Genomic DNA, 17,585 nt, shown 5'->3' with positions numbered 1-17,585 from the left:
TTTGTTCCCCTCTAGGGGTGGTCCCCAAGAAGGACCCGGGTGAGTTTCGGCTGATACATAACTTGTCAGCCCCACGTGGTCTTTCCGTGAATGACGCGATAGACCCGGAAGTGTGTTCGGTGCGGTATGCATCTTTCGATGAGGCCGTTGCCATGTTGAATCGCCTGGGGCCCGGGACGCTGATGGCAAAATCGGACATCGAGTCAGCGTTCCGGTTGCTCCCGGTACACCCAGACGATCAGCGTCTCCTTGGTTTTCAGTTTCAGGGTCGCTATTACATGGATAGATGTATGCCAATGGGGTGCTCGATTTCCTGTGCCTATTTCGAGAAGTTCAGTTGTTTTCTGCAATGGGTATTCACAAGGAAGACAGGTTTTCAACATGTTATGCACTATCTCGATGACTTTCTGTTTTTGGGGGCAGCCGGGGATCCTGAGTGTGGACAGGCTTTACATGAATTTCGTGTCTTAATGAATCAATTCGGTGTGCCATTGGCACCAGGTAAGACTGTGGGTCCCTCGACCTTGCTCGAGTTTCTGGGAATCGAGCTCGACTCGGTAGAAGGTTGTTTTCGATTACCCAAGGAAAAAGTGTTAAAATTCAGGTTATCCCTTGAGACATGTATTCGTGCAACAAAAGTAAACCTGCATCAATTGCAACAGGTGGTGGGTCAGTTGAATTTTGCCCTGAGAGTGATGCCAATGGCGCGCCCCTTTTCCCGTTCGATTGCACAAGCCATGGTCGGCCTGAAGGAAGGTCATCATCGCACGAGGCTCTCGGCAGAGGTTCGCCAGGACATGCGCATTTGGTTGGCATTCCTGGCGGATTTCAATGGTCGAGTTGTCTGGAACCGGCCGGCGATGTCCTCCGAAGAGCTGGGGCTGTGGACAGATTCGGCGGGGAGTATAGGTTTTGGTGCCATATTTGGCGCACAATGGTCGGCTCAAAAATGGCCGGCATGGTGGCACGAGTGCGGTTTGACAAGTAACATTGCTTTTCTCGAACTTTTCCCTATTTTTGTGGCACTGAAAATGTGGCCCGAGGGGTTCCGTGATCACTCTGTGGTATTCTGGTCTGATAACATGTCCGTGGTTGAGTGTATCAATAGTCAGGCAGCACGATGCAAATTGATTCTGAGACTGCTCAAAGAAATGGTGTTGTTATCCATGCAACTGAATGTACTGTTTAGGGCAAGAGATGTGCCGGGGGTGATGAACCAAGCGGCTGATGCGCTTTCTCGTTTCCGTATGCAGGCCTTCTGGGGTTTTCTGCCCACAGCGGACCCGGTGGCGGCACCCTTTCCCGAAGCTCTCTGGTCTCTCGGTGCCCCGAACTACAAAACCTCGTGGGAGAGAGTTTAGCACCCAGGACGAGGAAGGCATATGAAGGGGCGTTCCGTTCCTATTGGGCCTTTTTCGGTACTGCTAGGGGGGAACTTTGGGGTCAGGAAGAGTTTGTAGTGAAATTTCTGCTCTCCTTACGTCGGGCGGGCAAATCAGTAGCTACGGCCCAGAGGCATTGGGCCGCCATTTCCTTTATGGCAAAGGCTCATGGGATCCAGGACCCGACAGCGTCTTTCGTTGTGCAGAAAGCGCTACGTGGGTGGCAACGCCTTGAGGGTCGCAGATTAGATGAGAGGCACCCGATAGGTCTGGATAGGCTGACCCTCTTATGGTCCGTACTCCCGGCAACGTGTTCATCCCAGTACGAAGCAGTGTTGTTCCGAGCCGCATTTGCACTAGCATTCCATGGGGCTATGCGGGTAAGCGAATTAGTGGCGAAGAACAAGCGGGATACGATGGGGGGATTGTGCCGGGAGCACATTCAGGTCAGGGGGGAGACGATGACGGTCTCGTTTGTTAGGTCCAAATCCGATCAGGGTGCAATCGGGGACTGCGTAATCATTCAGAGGATCCCCGGTTCTTCCATGTGCCCTGTGGTGTGCGTAGAGAAATACTTAGCGCAGAGGGTGGCAGCATGGGGGGGGACCTTGTTGAGACACGCTGACGCCACCCCACTGACGAGGTTTCAGTTCCAGAGGGTGCTTGCGATGTCGATTTCGGCCGCGGGCTTGAACCCCGGCGAGTTCGGGACCCATTCCTTTCGGATAGGGGCTGCTACTGAGGCTACAGCCAAGGGTCTGAGTGTAGACGAAGTAAAACGTGTGGGGCGTTGGTCCTCGAACTGTTATAAAAGGTATGTGCGCTTGCACATGTTGTGAAGCTGTAATGATATACTCACGCTTCTTGTTTTTGTTTGGTTTTCAGTTGCGCAAGCTTACGAAGCGGGGCGGACTGCGCAGTCGACCCGACACCTGGGGACCAGCGGTCAGACATCACCGACTGCGAAAAAGGAGGTGTGGGTCATGGCCACTCATACGTGAGGCGTGCTGCGGACGTATTCAAAGCAGGTGATATGATTCACGTGGCTGGGGAATACGGGTACAGGGTGTCCTTCTACGGAAAGGGCGGGCTCTGTATTGACCAGTTTCAATCCTTTTTCGAGGGTTTGTTAGGGCGGACAAGGTCACCGCCGTCTATAATCATAGTCCATCTTGGGGGCAACGATCTGGTGGCCACTGGTAGACGACTTCTTCTTGAGGCAATGCTTTCCACAGTAAGTTGGTTGGCTAGAAGAGTTCCAGGGTGCACAATCGCATGGTCCCATATGATCCCACGGAAAGTGTGGCGGGGGGCTATTTCGGTTTCTGCTCTGAATCATTCCGTAAGGAAAATAAATAACAAAGTGAGTAGATTGTTTCGTTCAAGTACACTGCATTCTGTTTCGCATGGTTGTATCAAAGGGGACAGTATGTATTTGGGGGACGGGGTTCATTTGTCCCGGGTGGGGAATGAGTTACTCATAGGAGACCTCATAGCTTGGTTGAAGGGTTTGAAACATGACCTTTAGGCAGGAGTGGGGGGTCCGGATAGCCGGTCAACTATCCGGGCCTGTGGCGGTAAGGTCATGATCGGTGAGCAGTAATTGGAAGATCCCTATGGGGGGGCGTCACCCATTACGGATGGGAGCGCTCGGGGGAGGTGGCCAATTGGCCCCTCAACGGGGAGGCGGTCCCGTCTAAGGATAGGCCGCCGGAAGGAAAGGAAAGGTGGTCAAGGCCCCTTCCTGGATAGGAGGGGCTACGGGCCCTCCTGGGGAATTTCCCGGGGCCAGGACATCTGCGACGGCAGATGGGTAAGTTGTGTGGGGTGCGGGAGGGGGTTTACGCTACCTTTTAGACACCTCACACGAGTCCTCGAACGACCGTTAAATGGCGTCGAGTTCATTGGGGCCCCCGTCAAGTCCAAGGGAAATTGGTAGATGCACTTGAGGTACGCCTCTGTGCGGTCGCTCCCCTCACAAGTGAGGGTGGTATTTCTGGTTTAGGGATCTGACACCGGTTACGACCTTGCCGTTGGCCCTTAACGTTAGGATGTACAATTTCAAGTCAAATGTTTTGTAGGATGTTAGTTCGGCTAGGAGAACCTTTGTATTAGAGATCTGTTAAGGTTAGCCAAACATCGTAATGTGGAAATGAAATTGTACATAATATGAAACTGTTATTTTAATGTTTTGATTTTGTTTCATATTTTAATAAATACGGCCGGGAAGGGTAACTCCCTTCCCGCCTTCCAAAAGTTCAAGAACTGTTTCCGGTTTCCCAATTCTTGGGGATTGTGTTGAGAGGGGGTGGCGGGTATCTCAGCCATATGGAAAGGGGCGACCATTCGGTCCCCCCGAACGTATGGTGGAGTACCACGATCCCCCCGGGAAGCCATCTTGGGCGGGAGGCGGGTCTCGGCTGGTATGCCCGAAGCGGCGTAGCCGGGGCGCGCCTTTTTCCCGCCCTAGAGTGGGTTGTCCTAGACACTGACGCGGCCGGCCACGCCCTCGGAGGCAGGCGGGGGCGGGTTTACGCCCGCCCTGAAGACGGATAAAAGGAGCAGAAGCCAAGAAAGCATCCTCTTGTTCCTGTGCTCTGAAGCTGCACCTCCCCGCTGCACGTGAGCTCGAGACGGAACGAAGAGCCAATTTTGACCCACCCACCAGCCCCTGAGGACAGCGAGTTGTTTTGAATAAAGTTTGGATATGGTAACTCTTTTCTTGCAGGTTGTGACGTTTGTCGTGAAATTTTTGAATATGCAATAAAGAATGGTTATTGTCAGTATGTTTTGCAAATAAAGTAATTTTGCACTAGGATTGATCAGTATTCATGCTTGTAATAAGTTATGTTTGTTTTGTAATCTTAGTAAGCTAAGTAGAATTGTCGTATTTATTTTGGTCGGGCGGTAAGGTCATGATCGGTGAGCAGTAATTGGAAGATCCCTATGCGGGGGCGTCACCCATTACGGATGGGAGCGCTCGGGGGAGGTGGCCAATTGGCCCCTCAACGGGGAGGCGGTCCCGTCTAAGGATAGGCCGCCGGAAGGAAAGGAAAGGTGGTCAAGGCCCCTTCCTGGATAGGAGGGGCTACGGGCCCTCCTGGGGAATTTCCCGGGGCCAGGACATCTGCGACGGCAGATGGGTAAGTTGTGTGGGGTGCGGGAGGGGGTTTACGCTACCTTTTAGACACCTCACACGAGTCCTCGAACGACCGTTAAATGGCGTCGAGTTCATTGGGGCCCCCGTCAAGTCCAAGGGAAATTGGTAGATGCACTTGAGGTACGCCTCTGTGCGGTCGCTCCCCTCACAAGTGAGGGTGGTATTTCTGGTTTAGGGATCTGACACCGGTTACGACCTTGCCGTTGGCCCTTAACGTTAGGATGTACAATTTCAAGTCAAATGTTTTGTAGGATGTTAGTTCGGCTAGGAGAACCTTTGTATTAGAGATCTGTTAAGGTTAGCCAAACATCGTAATGTGGAAATGAAATTGTACATAATATGAAACTGTTATTTTAATGTTTTGATTTTGTTTCATATTTTAATAAATACGGCCGGGAAGGGTAACTCCCTTCCCGCCTTCCAAAAGTTCAAGAACTGTTTCCGGTTTCCCAATTCTTGGGGATTGTGTTGAGAGGGGGTGGCGGGTATCTCAGCCATATTTTGTGTGGTGCTAAAGAAAATAGGCAGCCTGTGAAGTCCCAAGTAACCCATATAGCCTCTATGCATACTACCTAATGATTGGTACAGGAATATCAAGGTCACAATATCGTCTGACATAAATATCATGTACTACATATAGCTTACAAAAATGTCACAACACTGGAGTTAACAATAGAAACCTGACATTTTCATAAACAATATTTAGAAGATAATACTTACAACAAAAGATAATTTGGTGCACAATATTTGACATACAACTTTCAAATAAAATTCCTTGGCTAGAAATTGCTGTGGAAGTGGCATAGGCTTACTGTATACTCAATGTATAATTCTGTCCACAGCAATGGTCAAGCAAACTGTTCAAAATTACTAACCAATTGTCACTACGGTAAATAGGCACCACGTGAAGGTATAATGTGTACTACTCTACTGATCAACGATTATATTCCACTCCTTACCAATTTTGCTTCCTCTGATGTCTGAAGGAGTTCCTGGCTAAATACAAATTGCCCATAAGGGAAATCACTGGCAGCCATTGTGATGTTTGCGACTCTCATGGACTCGTTGATCGATCCGCCTTCACTGACTGCTGTCAGATAAAACTGGAAATTCTTCTTTTCCTCTGGAATATCGTCATCGAGAGCCTAAGCAGAAGAGAACAGCACAGAATTAACAATGATTCACATACAAAACAATAAATCTCACTACCTACCAAAATATAAAGTTGTTTCACCACATTTAAGAAATTTATCCTGGAAAATACTGTGGGCCTAATTCACAAGGATATACTTACACTTTTGTGTAAGGTAACCGGGGCCGGACTGGCCATATCAGTCACCGGGTGTTTTCCCGGTGGGCCGGAAGGGTGGGAGCCGTTTTTCAAGTAGTTGGGACCCGTGTTGTTACTGGAGGCCCGTTATGAGGCAGTGCTGCAATATCGGTCCCTCGTAACAAAACCAGCAGCAGTACTAAAGTGGAAGCAGTGCTGCTTCTTGCAAGACCACCACCCGCAGGGGCCGGTTTGTCAGTATTGCCATGGCTGGTTTGTGTGCCCAGTCCGGCGCTGAAATAAATTATTTTGGGGGTATTCACTAACTACGAGTTTAATTTTACTGCTAGTAATTTTATGACTGTGGTGACTCTGCACTCATTGTGAAGACTACGTATTTAAAGAGATTGGCCAGCCCTATCTTTTTATGTGTGAAATTCTCTGTTCCGACTGCAGACACTCATAAAATTATTCTTACTAAAATTAAACTTGTAGTTTGTGAATACGATAAAAAACGTAAACTTACACAAAAGTGTAAGGTTACCTTTGTGAATCAGCTACTTTGTGAATCAATAAATAAATAAAATGACTGAAGTCTCTCGTTAGTAAGGCAGCAAAGAGTGATTTTTTTTTTTTTTTAAATATTATAATATTGCACTTGGCACTCACATGGAACGTTTGCTGACTTGGGGGGAACATTTACAAACTGTTGTTAGCATTGACCACAGGTAACTACTAGTAAAAGAGTAAGTGGAGCAACAAAAACACCTCAAGTATACAAGGCTGAATAAGGTAATTAAATACGTCATTTAAATCTTCCCATCTCTAGTCATTGTTATGGAACTGTAATTCATGCCCCGAATTTTTGCTTCATTAATTTATACAAAGATACTCCTATCTATGCCCTTATCCAGTGCCTAATTTGTGCCGGAGCTTTCCGGTGCTTAGCACCGGCACTTATTTATCAGGCCGGGTCTACATGCATCAACACTTCACAAATGGCATTATAATAAATCACCTCACTGACTCGGCGTAGAGTGCTGTTCTCGTCTCCCGAGTCCCGATGAGTGTTGTGGCTGTGAGACCATGAGCCAAGATTCCTTAATATGATATGATGGCAGCCCTTTGTTCACTGTTGCTGGTGGGCTGAACAGTGATTGGGATTGATTTGGTTCTCCGGGAGTAGGGGCTTTGAGGCAGGCAGCATGCTCAGATTTTGTTCAGATTGCCATACCCGCACACCCTCACCCCAGGAGTCATCAGCTCAACGATGTTGAGGGCAGGCAGCTGGCAGCAGCACCAGGCAGGCTACATCAGTTAAGGAAGTGCCCCGCCCGTCCCACCATGAGTAACTGTGAGTACTTAGTCGCCATGCCCATTGCCAAAATCAATGCTGCTTTTTGTTTGAATGTGGTGGCTTGTCTGGCACCGTAATAGCTCCGGCTCCACAAGGTTCAATGAGTCACCGTGCCTGGCCTAGTAGAGGCCGACATACACATTATATTACGATAGGGCCGGCCGGCCAGGGTTAAGACGGAGCCTCCTTGAAGGACTACCTTCCGGACCTGAGCCCTACTATTCACCACCATGTGTTCTGTAACACATTGATATTGGTGTAGAGGAGAAGGAAAGAAGGGCAGAGCCGGGTCTGGAGCCGAAGGGAGTCTGACAAGGAGGAGGGAAGAAGACTTCAAGAGCTGGAGGCCCGGCACAGGAAAAGGTAGCAGATGGGGAATAAGCTCCTAACAACCCACGGGGGAGCGGAGCTCTTTACACACCACAAACCCAACATACTGAATGTAGGGTGTAATATAATTAGACCCCTCGCAAGCAACCACAGAGTGGAGAATATACCCTGGCTCTCACTCAATCCTGTGCCTTAAGTGTGAGGCATAATAACAACCTATACACTACCATTGAGGAGGGAAAGAAAACTCCTAAGCACACTCAGCTCTTAGACTACGGGTGTGTGAAAAGAGGGCCGTCATGCCTTGAAATAGCATCGCCAGTTTAGTCCTGTTGTTATTCTTTGTTAGGTCATCTTTTCATTGGTTCAATTTAAATTTCCAATGACTAATACCTGTCTCCCAAGCCATTCTTATAGCTTTTGGGGGATGGAATATGATGAATCGTCACACTAGCAGGATTGTGAGCATTATTAGCTTTGTTTGTACTGTCATTGGCAGCTGGCAGGGGCTACGTGTAGTGCAAGCTGCAGTGGCCGCCCAATGAAAGCCCCGGCACTTATTCTTTAACAAATTAATCACTGCCCTTATCCCGCTACATTGGCATACAACAGGGGAAAATGACCCGCTTGCTAGTTTGCACTTGTTCTGGGTTGCAAAATTAGACAGTGCACAAATTGTGCGGGGTTACAAGTTGGGCACGTTGGAATGAAGAATTATTTGTGAATAGTTACTGTTATTCCCCATTCCAAGCTGCATAGACAATGAAGGTACACTATTTGCTTCACAGTTTTACCTAACAAAAACTGGGGAGCAAACACCCTCATTCTGAGCTACCACTGTAATCCTATTTATTATATAGGCAAGCTCACTATTGGTGGTGGTTCTCGGCACAACCACAGGAAGGACACCATTAGGCCACAGAAAAAAGAGATGCAAAAAAGAAAAAAACAAAAAACATGCCAGAAGGTCTTTCTCATCTCTGCACCCAGAATATGAACAACGTCCCCTATCCACCCACCCATCCTGCCTCTACGTGGCTCCAATTTAGAAAAGAGCTGAAAAAATGACATCACCTGGCCAGAGGAGGTGTTTCAAGGGCGTGTTCTATTCATTGTGCATTTTGTATTAGGGACAGTGCCCCGAGAGATGAGTTAGCAAAGGGTAGAAAGAAGGGATTGATTCTTAGAAGGAAGACCTAGAACAAACTCTGTAGCTTTGGCTACTGCTCCATTCAACGTGAAAGTACTTCTTAGGAAGTCTTCATGAGCTGACACCTTTTCTTGATCTTGCCTGGGAAATGCCACTTTAGTAATAGAGTAGGGATAGATTAACGGATTTCTTTTACAGCCACTAATGAAGACTAATATCGATGTTGGCGCAGTTTTTGCTTGTTTAGTATTTTTGGAGTTGCTCATTCTTTTTATGCTGCACCGGGTTAGACTAATTCGTTTGGATGAACTTTGTATTAGTGCCTATGTATTTTTACAACCTCGTCATGAGGTGCTTGTATGTTCAGTTATTTTGGCTTTGTAATAAAACCCCTAAATTGATGTTCGGAGTCAGTGATCCTTTCTGAGTCTTATTGGATTAGTCCATGCTAGTTGGTTGTAAATGATGGTTTCTCCCCTTTACACTTTTCAGCAGATAATAAAGATCCAGTCGACCCAGGATTCTCTGGAAAATGTTGTAGTAGAATCCGGCGTTATCATGTTTTTTTGCCAGCACTCAGCGCAGCCGCCTGCATGCCTAAAATAAGAGCAGCAACTGGGTTGGCTGGTGCATGTGAGCGCCTTGTTTGTTATTTTCATTGGTGTGTTCCCTGCTCTTGTTGCTAGGAGCAGCCACAGCTTTCGGAGCTCTGGTGGCTGTGGGGAGAAGCTCTAGCGCTGATCCTACATGCTGCTGCCTGGGGGCCCCATTTGTTTGCTCTTCAATTTGTCATATGATATACATCTTAGTTGAGCAATATTTTTTGTTTTTGACAGTGGGCTGCGCTTGAAACACGAACTAAACTGGACTGTTAAGCCTGCGCGATATCGGGGCAGTGAACAGATTTTTTTCTTTCATTTTGAGGGAGGGGAGAGGGGATTTAGGATGTGGGAGGCAGTTAACAGCAAAGTGCACACTCTCCCTGTTCGTGCCCTGCCTCTTGAGTAGAACGTTTAGAGTTGTAACATGTTAGGCAAGCAGGAGAAGCATCTGTCACCCTTCCATCGAGAAATGCATGTTTCCTTTTCTCGTTTTTCATTCCGAAAGAGACACAGACGTCACTCTCTCAGGATGTTTAACACGAAAAGTGGAAAAAGATTGCAAATGTAATCTTTTTAAATTCATGCCTATGAAAAAATTAAACTATAAATGTTGAACTTTAACATTAGATTATATTTGTTACCAGCTCTCCTTTTTCTTTCGGTAACATTTTTCTTCAAGTGAGGTAAGTTAGTATATTTTTACTTCGAGACATGCTTCCACCAATGAGAATGCAGTACATTTATTCTTCAATTTAGTTCCCATTACGCGGCGATGCTCCGGAAGCACATACCCTAGTGACTTCTTCCAAAGGTGCGCGTGAGGTGTCAGCGCTAGGCTCTGTAGTGTGTGGACGGGGCCGGAGCGGACAGCGCTGCGGTATGAATCAATGTTGTTCTAAATGTGGAATCAGCATTTCCCGACCCTTCCACTCAGACATGGCATGGGGAAAAAGCTGTTTCAAGAGGTTTTGTATGGATTTTTGTCCTCTGAACAAAGAGCACTTCTCGGTTATATTATACATCATATCCAGGCAGGGGCGCAACTAGACCCAAATTTCGGGGGTGGGGAGCTAACACTTCAAATGCTGGAGGTGGAGCCAAATTCAGAGTCAGACTAAAATTGCTGGTGGGTCATCCTGTCATTGTAGTGGTATAATGCATAGGGTTTTTTTTTTTGCAGATACATCACAGTTCAATTCAAAGCATGCTGGGCTCTAACATTAATGTATTCATATTAGTATTTAACAAGTTTGCAGGAAGTTTAGGACTTTCCTTCAAGGAATTCTAGTAGAACAAATATTAAATGTTGTATTTTAGTACACATTTAATGAATTTAACTACTCTCACATGACATTTATTTTCATAATTATAGATATGCCAACAATTATTGACATATGATACACTGTAGAACACCTGAGGTCAATTGTATTGGCTTTAACCCATTAGCCGTTCAAAATACTTTTAGAAGATATTTGGGTTCCTCCATCGTCCCACCTCCCAGAGTGGTTAAAAGAATTGTGGCAAATAGTGCAGTTTAAGCACATTTCTATAGTTATTGTTCTACTGAATGAAATGAATGATTGAAAATAATATGCAAAGTGCACTTTTACCCTAACCAAGCAGCCTGGTGCTGAGCAGTAAATGAAGGAGAGGTGGAGAGTGCACTAATATGGAAAAGGCATGTTTTATTTTTTATGGAGGACTGGAGTCTCTGGAGCTCGGGAGCCAGAGAGTTCCAATGCTTTGACGCCAGAAAGGAGCAGCATCAGCATCCAATATGTACTGGCCTAATGTTAGGAATGCAGGCAGTTGACTACTGCAACTGCAAAGCATAGGACTTTGGAAAGAATATAAAGAGTAATACAAAGGTGAAAAAGCAGAGAACCTGTTTTATAGAGAGCGTCAAGATCTAGGAACAACACTTTGAAGTCACATTGTTTCATGTTCAAAGGCAATAGACGGTATAACAGTGAGAAGAGATTGTGAAGAAATGGGGCAGTCCTCAGATGAGGCATGCAGGAGGGTTTTAAATGATTTCAAAGCACGAAGACCAATATAGACTTCCATTATCTAGTTGTGAGAAAATAGTTTAATTTATAGCAGTCCTATGATTGCGAGAAGATATGGTTTGCATATCATGAGGATGCTGTTAATGCAAGTAGAAAATGTGCCTGATATGTTGAAAGAATGAGAAAAAAGTCATTGAAAATTAATATGGGATTTTTTGCTGAGTCAACCTCGAGTGGGCGAAGGGTCCAGCTCCACCACCACCACCAACGTGAAGACCATATCTATTCAGTGAAGGTTTCCTAAAGATGAAGCCCTCTGTGTTGACACTATTGAGTTTTGATTTGTCTTGATCCAGGAGGTAACTGCGAAAAAACAAGATCATAATTTCTCTTGGGCAGACCCCAGATCATTGCCGAAGAAAAGGATCCTAGGATATCATCTGTGTAGGACATCACAGAGTAACTAAAGAGTTGTATAAATATAGCAAACTTAATAAGATAAAGAGTAAACAATGTAGGGCTCACGGAAAAGCCCTGTGGGATTCTGCAAGTGAGAGGTCTCAAACATGACTAAAATAGGGGGATGTGGACTGTTTATGCCCTCTCAAACAGAAAATAGGTTAGACACTCCAGGGCAGTGTCTTCAATGCTATATTGCTCCAAATAATGGGTATTTTAATAAACATTGTATGTAGTTTAAAACAATCATGTTATTACAGTGCATATGAATATCACCTTAAAGCACATACATTGTTATTTTAAAATTTACTCTTTATGTCACATGGCCAATCCTTCCATAAGTGCAGACAATAGGATGTATACCTCAGTAAACAATACAAAAAAACTGTGTTGGGGGTCAGCCTTAACCTGTTTTTAATGGGTGATCACAACTATGCAATACAATAGGATACTTATTTGGACCACAAGTAAACTGGGTCTCTCACTGGTCATAAGTCTATCAAACTCAACAATATATCTGCTCTTCCGGTGAGTAGTGTGCATCCATCTCTTGATTATCTTCTTCCTCTTATACAGTCTATATTTAATTGTTAACCACACACCAGTATGTTTTATGCAGTTGGGAGGGCCTGTCATTGAGGATGGCCCATAATCCGAAAGCCTTTCAGTTCACAACATTATTGCTTCCCGCTATCTGTTCCATGAATGTGTATATCTGAGTTTCTCACTGTTGTACATTCTGCCTCCACCCATTTCTTTGTTTTCCTCAAACTGTTTTTTTTTGTTAAGTGCTATTGTTGCTCTTCATGACACAGCTACGCTACATGTTGCTGCCACTATGGTGAAATCTGCACACCTGAATAGTCTTCCTTCTTTTGGCTGTACGCATCAAGACCATCATGCTCGACCTCCAAGTACAGGCTGTTCTTTCACGCACTACTTTTGCTGTTTGACTCATGTTTCCAGTAGTCTAATAGATTCCAGCACTCCTAAAGACAGATGATGATCAAATTTATCTTTATACCCTCATGTCTGAAAGATTAATCTTTAATCTCCATATATTTCTGATCTTCCTTGCGGTGAGATAGTTTTAATGGAGGAAATGTTATTGTATTAATTTAAAAAGGGCAAGGATGCCACTGCTGGTAAGTGTAAAACATCTAGGAGGGCTGCCAATTGAGCAAAAATCTCTCTTAGAGATCAAGGGAGTTTAACTGTCCAAAATGAAGCCATTTTGATCATGAGACAGAGAGCAAAATCACCAATCTATTTGCTAGCACCTTCCCCAGGATTTTATATGGTACATTCATCATAGAGAGTGGTTGCTTCAATGTCCTTTCAAAACTAACAGCCAAATTGCAGAATCACAAATAGAATCTCTGTCATTTGCGGAAGCATGAGTAAAGTTTGTGCCTGGTTATAGACATCCAAGAGCTGAGGAGCCATCAGTCTTTTGTATGTTGAGTAAAATTTGTTTGGCAGGCCGACCGACCCTTTGTTCTGGCCATTAGTTATCACTTCTGTAGCTTGAGTAGTTTCAGCCAGGGGTGCCTCCAGAGCAAGTCTTTGATCTTCTGATGAAATGGGAAGAGCTTGATGTCCTTAAATCTTCAGAAAAATTAGCCCTATATCGCACATGGTAACGCATCCAAGGAGATGTAGTAATTAACAAAAATGTAATTGATGTTGGTCTATGCATAGTATAAGAAATTAGAGGTACCCCTTAATTGAATCAAGGGAACTAAGGTTGAAACACCTATAAAGAGTCTATCCCCTTGATCTAAATTCACAATTTAGTACACTAGTAAACAATAATAAGTAACAAAATGTTAAGAAAACAGCTGTATTATTTATTCAGTAAATTTTTTTATACAATTCATAAAAAACACAATATAATATACATTAGATAAAGATCAATTAAAAGAATTAGACAAAAAATGCAATAAAGTTAAACTGATACGAAATCGATTATGACCCGCATATTAAAAAAAAACACAGACAGAAACATGTAAGACATGAAAAATTGTTCAATACAGTTAGTTCATCCAATTGCCAATGATGACACTTTGTTTTGTACAATGATTAAATCTGTGTTCCAACAGAAGTACCCGGATCATAGATTGTACAGGAAAAGTGCGTCAACGCGTTTCGATGGACACAGTAAATTACACCATCTTTCTCAAGACTTAATCTTATTTTCTGTCATGTAAGCGGAGTCAAGATAGATAATTTCACCCTATGTGGATAACGTGTGATGGAACAACAGTATTCTACTTGTATCTATGAAAAACGGTGTCCTCAACTAGCGGACTTTTTAAGCATAAAGTGTGGGAAGCGGTGTCCTCTGTTATGGAACTTCGGAGAGTGGGTCCGTGCTTGCTACGGATCTGTGACAGAAATCTTGTCACATGGAAGTCTTTATAAACGTTGGGGCAGATTTATGTTAACTGGCGCATCCCCAGGGATGCGCCAGTTAACGTGCGCCACAGTGCGCCACAGCTCCGCCACCCATGGTGCGCCGCATTTATAATGCGGCGCACCATGGTGCAAAAACGGCACAGATGTGTGACGCATCTGTGCCGGAAATGTGGCGCATTGCTGGAGTTGCGTCGCAAGCGCGACGCAGCTCCAGCAAGGCTCGGGGTACACCATCTGCACAATGCTGCGTCAAGACCTACGCCTGCTTCAAGCAGGCGCAGGGTTTTGACGCAGCATTGCCCTGAAAGTGACTGAGTGAAATCTCATAGATTTCACTCAGCCACTTTCAGGAGGAGTTCCTGCGCAGGAACGCCCCCCCCCCCCCCCCCCCCTGCGCAGGAACGCCTCCTTATGGCGCAGTGCTTTACAACGTGACGCATCTCCTAAAAACGGTGATGGATCAAGCCCTGATCTTTGGACTGGGTAAGAGTGGTCTACTCAATTCAGACACTCTGTTCATCACCACCCCCTTTTCTGAATCGTTTTTGGCCACTATAGGTGTGGCAGGGTATACTCAGACATGAGTCCCTTGCTCACTGCACCATCAGGATTCAAGCAAGCCGGGCCGACAACGGCTAAAATGCCAGAAACCGGTCCCCGGAAGCTTGTCTCCTTTCCAGTGAAGAATTGGCTTGGTAGTCTGGTCTGCCCTGTTCCCATGATGCACTGGGCCAGGGACAGACTAATTTGCATGTAGCCAGGTTCTGAGCTGGGATGGTGCTGTGAGCTCAAAAACGGTGATGGATCAAGCCCTGATCTTTGGACTGGGTAAGAGTGGTCTGCTTAATTCAGACACTCTGTTCATCACCACCCCCTTTTCTGAATCGTTTTTGGCCACTATAGGTGTGGCAGGGTATACTCAGACATGAGTCCCTTGCTCACTGCACCATCAGGATTCAAGCAAGCCGGGCCGACGACGGCTGAAACCACAGAAACCGGTCCCCGGAAGCTTGTCTCCTTTCCAGTGAAGAATTGGCTTGGTAGTCTGGTCTGCCCTGTTCCCATGATGCACTGGGCCAGGGACAGACTAATTTGCATGTAGCCAGGTTCTGAGCTGGGATGGTGCAGTGAGCTAAAAAACGGTGATGGATCAAGCCCTGATCTTTGGACTGGGTAAGAGTGGTCTGCTTAATTCCGACACTCTGTTCATCACCACCACCCCCTTTTCTGAATCGTTTTTGGCCACTATAGGTGTGGCAGGGTATACTTAGACATGAGTCCCTTGCTCACTGCACCATCAGGATTCAAGCAAGCCTGGCCGACGACGGCTGAAATGCCAGAAACCGGTCCCCGGAAGCTTGTCTCCTTTCCAGTGAAGAATTGGCTTGGTAGTCTGGTCTGCCCTGTTCCCATGATGCACTGGGCCAGGGACAGACTCATTTGCATGTAGCCAGGTTCTGAGCTGAGATGGTGCAGTGAGCTAAAAAACGGTGATGGATCAAGCCCTGATCTTTGGACTGGGCAAGAGTGGTCTGCTTAATTCAGACACTCTGTTCATCACCACCCCCTTTTCTGAATCACATCTCCTAGATGCATCACGTTGTAAATAGGGCGCATTGTTGCGCCGCAGTTGCGTCAAATAAAGTGACGCAATTGCGGCGCAAAGAGGCGCAACGGCCTCATAAATCTGCCCCTTAGGCTTCTATATAAGGGATCACGATAGATCACTCCAAACGGACAAGGTTACTGCTAAAATCTTGCGTCCCGTCGCCTCAGGGGTTCCGCGTTCAATCGTCATTGGAAATTGGATGTACTTACTGTATTGATCAATTTTTCATGTCTTACATGTTTCTGTCTGTGTTTTTTTGATTATGCGGGTCATAATCTATTTCGTATCCGTTTAACTTTATTTCATTTCTTGGTCTATGCATAGTACACACACCGGGTTATTTCCTCACAGCATCGCCACTGGACTTTGGAGCACCTCCAAAGTAAGAAAGCTTGCTAACAACCAGGCTGATCTATCAGCCTCTCCGAGTTGCTTGGCTGTGAATTCCTTAAAAACAAATGGGGTTCAATCTAATTTTGATCATCTTGTACCTTTTCCTACATGCTAGTAATCTATCATTGCTCTTAATGTCAACCCCAGTATCCCTCAGAGGAGCATGCATGGCACTCTCTCTCTTGCATACTTCCCTCTCTAGCAGCACTTGAGCCGAATTACTATGCTGATCCACACTACCCAAAAAATTACCTTTAACACTTATAATTCAGTCACCACTCTCCCTAATGTACCTCCACTTTCCCTAAAATAGTCCACATTTGCATCCCTCACAGCCCCCCAAAAAGTTGCATCTCACAGCGCTGCCACCTAAAGTTTCCATAAGTGCATGCTAACAGGCAATATAGCCCAGCTCAGGTTAACTAAGAGCAGCCAGTGGGCCTTATTATTTTGCATTTGTACTGAGCTTCGGCCACGAGTCCATATTCAGGAAAGTTTCCGGGTCATCTGTGTTACCACTAATCACCAATATGCTGTCTCCTAAGCCACTGGTGATAATCAAGCCCAGCGATTCATGGAGTGCCTCCACTGCTGCAGCAGCCCTCTTCGCTTGTGTAGAGTAGCGGGTGGTCTGTCAATCTTTTGTGTTTCTCTCCTACGTTGCGGTCGGGATTTCAATCAGGTCTGGGATGACCAATAAATAGGGCTTCCCGAGTTTGTCAGAGCTTCAGCCCATTTCCATACTGCGGATGTATCAGTATAGATGCGAATTTCCCATTGTACAAGACGTTCAGGTCCGCTTGGAATGAAACCATGTACTTGAGGTGTAATTCAGGAAGTTGTTTCTTAACTTCCAGAAATGCTCTCCTCTGTTGTTGCACTATTGGAGTGTAATCTGCAAAAATCAGTACTTGTGTATCATCAATTGTGTATGGGCCATCCAGGACAGTCTGGAGCTTTTGTGGTGCCCTGACCCAAAGAACCTGGCTATCTATAATGCCTAAACTGTTTGACCCTGGGCAAATGTTTTCCTTCACTGTGGCTCCTTTTTCAGGATCATTATATTTTAAGGCACCATGAAGTAATTGTTCAGGATGCAAACTGAGCGGAACCATCTCTTGCATATTGTTTAATGTACCATAATGTTGCTCAATCTATAACAATAAAGGCCTCGTGTAGGAGACTCAGTACACCTGCCTAGGCATGCTTGCCTACCACAACCTGTCAACTGAAAGCCAGGCTTTTGTCACAGCATGGGCATGGTCTGTTTCATTGCATGAATATGATTACAGTTAACCCTTCACCCTGTGAAAAATGCTGCACATCATGCCGAAAGTCTCACTTATAGCGCATTGCATGGCCTCTTCAAGGAGTAGAACTTGAAGAAAATTGCCATGCCTGCCCACTTTTGGGCAGTGCTGGGGTCATCTCTCCTTGCGCACTGCA

General features: G+C 45.6%; 1 protein-coding gene across 1 annotated transcript in view; it reads right to left on the bottom strand.

Annotated features, from left to right (window-relative positions):
• Positions 1–17,585, bottom strand: part of ADGRV1 (adhesion G protein-coupled receptor V1) — a 1,865,288-nt gene that overhangs the window by 962,874 nt on the left and 884,829 nt on the right. Inside the window, exon 64 of the mRNA XM_086963519.1 lies at positions 5,502–5,687. Coding sequence (XP_086819645.1) covers positions 5,502–5,687 — 186 coding nt within the window. The remainder of the gene's footprint in view (positions 1–5,501; positions 5,688–17,585) is intronic.

Source organism: Lissotriton vulgaris, chromosome 3_1 (genome assembly GCF_964263255.1).
Source record: "Lissotriton vulgaris chromosome 3_1, aLisVul1.2, whole genome shotgun sequence".
NCBI lineage: Eukaryota > Metazoa > Chordata > Amphibia > Caudata > Salamandridae > Lissotriton > Lissotriton vulgaris.
The sequence above is the reverse complement of the archived record's forward strand: the minus strand, read 5'-3'. Positions and strand labels throughout refer to the sequence as shown.